General features: G+C 34.4%; 1 protein-coding gene across 4 annotated transcripts; it reads right to left on the bottom strand.

Annotated features, from left to right (window-relative positions):
• Positions 1-1,150: 1,150 nt before the first annotated feature.
• Positions 1,151-3,969, bottom strand: LOC107011256 (4-alpha-glucanotransferase DPE2-like). 4 transcript variants are annotated; one of them, XM_015210672.2, is made up of 3 exons: positions 3,475-3,969; positions 3,279-3,378; positions 1,215-1,264 (listed from the first exon to the last, which is right to left on the bottom strand). In XM_015210672.2, exons 1-3 carry the CDS (start codon positions 3,805-3,807, stop codon positions 1,230-1,232), a joined length of 468 nt encoding a protein of 155 aa, XP_015066158.1. In that variant the 5' UTR covers positions 3,808-3,969; the 3' UTR covers positions 1,215-1,229. The 4 variants fall into 4 exon arrangements, with proteins under 4 accessions (XP_015066160.1, XP_015066158.1, XP_015066159.1 ...); XM_015210674.2 differs by lacking the exon at positions 3,279-3,378 and having other exon boundaries at positions 1,151-1,264; XM_015210673.2 differs by lacking the exons at positions 1,215-1,264; positions 3,279-3,378 and adding an exon at positions 1,372-1,801.
• Positions 3,970-4,547: the final 578 nt, after the last annotated feature.

Here is a 4,547-nt window from a genome sequence, read left to right as displayed (position 1 = left end):
GACTTTTCAATCAATTCTTTTTGCTGCCCCATTTTCTAAAAACACCAACAATGGTATCAAAAGCTTTCATTGATCTTCCTGGATCTGTAAAATCTTCAAAAAGAACTACCATAAAAAAATTTTAACCCGTAACGGTATCCTTTTAATCCATTAAGGCTACTGTCCTTCAACCCATGCTTTTTCAATGCACATGATTTTTTCCACCAATTTTTAACCTACAAAAAGGGCAAGCAGCGATCTCTCTTTGAATGACCAAAAAAGTTTCACTGGCAGTGAAAATGAAATCATATTTTATAACCTATGTCATATGTGTTGTTCTGATGGAAGAAAATACTTGCAACAATACTTTGCAAATCCTTTAACTGTCCAAATAAAACCACTTCCTGAAGAACTTATACACAATACAATGACATGGAAGGTGTTTTTGAAGATCAAAATCAAAAGAAGAAAAAGAATGAATAAAAGAAAGATCATCAATATCCAAAAGATGTGCACGTTCAAAAATAATCAAGAGACATTCAGCATCAACTGCTAGAGCAAAATTAAGGAGGAGCATTTTTTAATTGCAGTAACTAAAGCAGAGGAGGAGTGTTGAAATTTGCTTTTAAATTACTGGTGTAGTTTTTAGCAAAATAAGAAAATTTGAATTTTGAATTATAGTTAGGTTGTTTGAGTTGTTGAGATATATTAGGTTGTTTTAAATTTCAAATTATACAGATTTTGTATTTTGTGTTGGCTATTTAACACCCTCAATGCTTAATAAACAAACTGAAAGCTATTGAAATTTCATTTAAATCAATTTTTTTTTGCTGCCCCATTTTTAAAGAGGCATAATACATATATGGACCTTAAACTTGGCTTTAAATTTTAACTTTGACCACCAACTTTCATAATGCACAAACAGGCACTTTAACTATCCAACTTTTAAATAAATAAACACATGAGTTGTACATGGCACAATACACGTAGGACACCACGTAGGACAAAAAATGACATGTAAGATGACATGTAGGACATATGTGTCTATTTGTTCAACTTTATACAAGTTAAAGTGTCTATTTGTGCACATTCAAAGTTGAAGGACATAAATGTGATTTGAAGTCAAGTTAAAGGGCACATTTATGTATTATGCCTTTTAAAGAAGACCATGTACACAGCTTTACCCTTACCTTGCGAAGGTGGGAAGGTTGTTTTTGATAGACCCTTGGCTCAAGTAAAGCTCATCAACATCAGCATTCCCCTTTGATGTCGGTGTCGCATGAGCCTGACCAGCCAAAAAGGGCACAGCCAGGTCCAAGACGAGCATCAACAATAAAATTATTAAGATAGAAAAGAAAATTTGTAGAATGGAGTATTGATGAGCCTATAGCTTCTTCTTACACCCATTTTTGTGACTAAAGCGAGTTTATACAAATTACCTCTACTTATATAAAGAGACAAACAATTTGCCAATCTATCCGAAAGATTTTGTGAGAAGACTGTTTGGCATTTAAGCAAATGACCATTTTGTCATCAATGATAATGAGAACCTTCTTATCAGACTTGGGGTTCTAAAGGGTTGTGTTAAGGCAAGGCACATTCGTTAGTCATTTACTCGTCCCTTCAATTGTGCCATAATATTACTTGATAGTTCTTGTGTAATGCAGGACAGCAGTACAAGACAAACAATTGGTGTCAGGCAGATTTCACAAGGCTTTTACTACCTTAACTCTCCCAATTCCTCCACAGCATAACCTGTTGCAGCTCCTCCAAATGAACCAAAAACCCCTCGTATACAGGTTTTATGCCCCACATTGAAGTCCTGTGTCAGTTCACTGGGATTTAAATAAGTGAACCAACGCTGAAGGCTTTAGAAGAAGTATGTGTAACGTCAGACAACCATGATGAAGTATCTTTTTAACAAACCCAAACCAGCCTCACAGCTTGTGGCACTTGGAACATTAACCACCCATCTTTACAATTCTCAAATTAAAGTGATCAATTTGAATGGTTAATAAAGGACAGCATTTCGCGTCAGCCCTTTAAAAGACTATGCTACCTCTACTAGAGGAGGAGAAAAGTATGTAATGGCTACTCCTTTACAAAATTCTGATGTCCCAAGGATGAGTGAAACAGAGGGGAGAAAGTTCAAAACTATCATAAACTCTTCTTCTTCGTTATTCTGGAGTAAAAGTAAGCACCGAAGAACACCCAAAAGATACAATTTTTTCACGGATACAGAAGAAATGAAATTACTAAGGACGACTGTGACACCTGCACTTCCATTTTAGACCAACCTCCGTTTGTCCTTTCATCGCTGTTGTGTAAACAGTACATATCCAATCAATAATTCATTCATATATTTATGATATACATTCACTTCCCATGTTCTATTTATTTTAGAAAATATTTTTAAAAATAATAATAATAATATCTATTTTTTTTTGTGATAAGGTTTTAAAAAAAACAAGAATCTTAAGGAATTAATAAACAGAACTAGTGTATTTAGGTGGAGTCATTTGGATAAATAATTTAGGAAGTCCTAAAGGTTTTACTAATATCCTCCTTTAAATTTCGCAAGTATAATATTTTTGCAGATGTATATTTATAAGCAATATATGTAATCTCCTACATATTGTTAAATATGAAGCCTAGACCAGAATTTAAATTGACTAAATTGGTACGATACAACACAGAAATTGCAATTTCTATGGAGGAAAAGATTTCAGGTGCCATTAAAAGGAAGAATGTCAAATGAAAAGATGTTGATTCTCTATTCTGTCTGTCAATAGTTAGAACTACTGTTTTAGCTGAATACATGATAGACATTTATGAAAGAGAAAAAGTTAAGATAATCTGGAAACAACCCAAAATAATATATCGGGCAATTTTTCAAATACAACTTCTCCGGGGTGATAAGGGGAAGATCACAGAAGGTCGTGAATATAGAATAACAGGGCGGAGAATGCTTCTGAATCCCTAAAGTTTTCAATCCTTTTTTGTTTCACGAATCACAATTCAAAGAGAATTAAACTTAGCGACCACTGGGTATCTGAAAATGCCTGTTTTTGAAATTTTAAAGCAAAATAGCCAAATGAATAAAGAATGAGGATTAAGGATTGAGAATACTACACGAACATTAGAGGTACACATGAGGATAATGAGAAATAGAGAAAAAAATTGGACACTTTTGTCATCTTTTGATTCATCATTTAGTTCATACTAAACGTCTTTGACAACTACATACTAGTGGAAGAGTCGTATGACGCAACAAAGAATTTTAGGAGCAACTCACATACCTTCCTTTCTCATAATTAAGTTCATCCAAGGAACACGCATCCTAGGTGGTGCAGTATTCACGAAACAGTATGAGAATAGAACACAGAACAACTGGCATATCTTCCTTTCTCATAAGCCACAACAAAGTTCATCAAGGGACACGAATGCTTAGTATAGAAAAAACAGTATGAGAAAGAGAGGCAATAAAATTAGCACCTGCCAGAGATCATGAAGTTCTAGTGATTGCCCATCCTGAAATCCATCAGGAAGCAACAGTTTCCTTTTCTTTCCAACCTCCCATCGCAGGATATTTCTTCTATCATCCACCACATAGTAACTGTACTCACTTTGATATCCAGGAGGAACTGGAATGCTTCCAGACCATATAAGCTCTTCCCCTTGGTGAGAAGGCTTCAATAATAGACCCTTTTTCACATTCCATGAACCAAGCAACCGATCTGAACCACAGATGAGAACGTTCTGCCCCCACTGAGTATAGTATGGGATTCTGAAGCTCACCTTCCTTGACTTCAACCCCGAATTCACCATCTTAAACTGAATAAAACCAAGTGAACTCCTCAAAATGTAGCTAAACCAACTAATTAGTTGTACAAAAAATGTCAATCGGTTTCAGAGTATCCAATGTAGAGATTGAATTTGCATAAAGCATATCCTCCCTCTATCCCAATTTCTATCTTTCATTTTGGATAAGTTTTTAAAATCCTTATTCCTTTCTTAAATTTCGTGTCGGGTCAAATTACCTCATATAAAATACATGGGCCAACTTTAAAACCCTAGGCTAATCAAAACTTAACATTTATAATATGAAGTGAACCAGACACTTTAAAAAGAAGAATATGGATGGTTATATAACTATTAGATTAAATGTGTTTTGGCATAAATATGAAGAATTGTACCATAATCAGATTGAATTTTGAGCTGATTAAACTTATTAAAAAGAATCGAACAATGGTATAACATAAGAGTGATAATAAGTAGAGCAAAAGTCGAATTGTTACCTTTAGTCGAATGAAGTTCCACCACCACTAGTGCAGAGGTTTGTTTTTGTGAAGAATATGAGGAATGAGAAAATTGGGATCTCTCTCGATAAAATACAAAAACGAATTGAAAAAATATCAAACAGATTTTTTCTCTTTATTACTGATTGATTGAGTAGCTAACGCTATTCACGAGAGAGAAACAGGTGGTGGTGGTGAATCATAAATTTTAACGTAAATTTTAGATGACTGCATCTTCACTCACATGCCTGATCTGTAGGACCAGCTGTT

This window comes from Solanum pennellii, chromosome 2 (assembly GCF_001406875.1).
Source record: "Solanum pennellii chromosome 2, SPENNV200".
Lineage (NCBI taxonomy): Eukaryota > Viridiplantae > Streptophyta > Magnoliopsida > Solanales > Solanaceae > Solanum > Solanum pennellii.
Note: the sequence above shows the minus strand (reverse complement) of the source record. Positions and strands in the feature narration are given on the sequence as shown.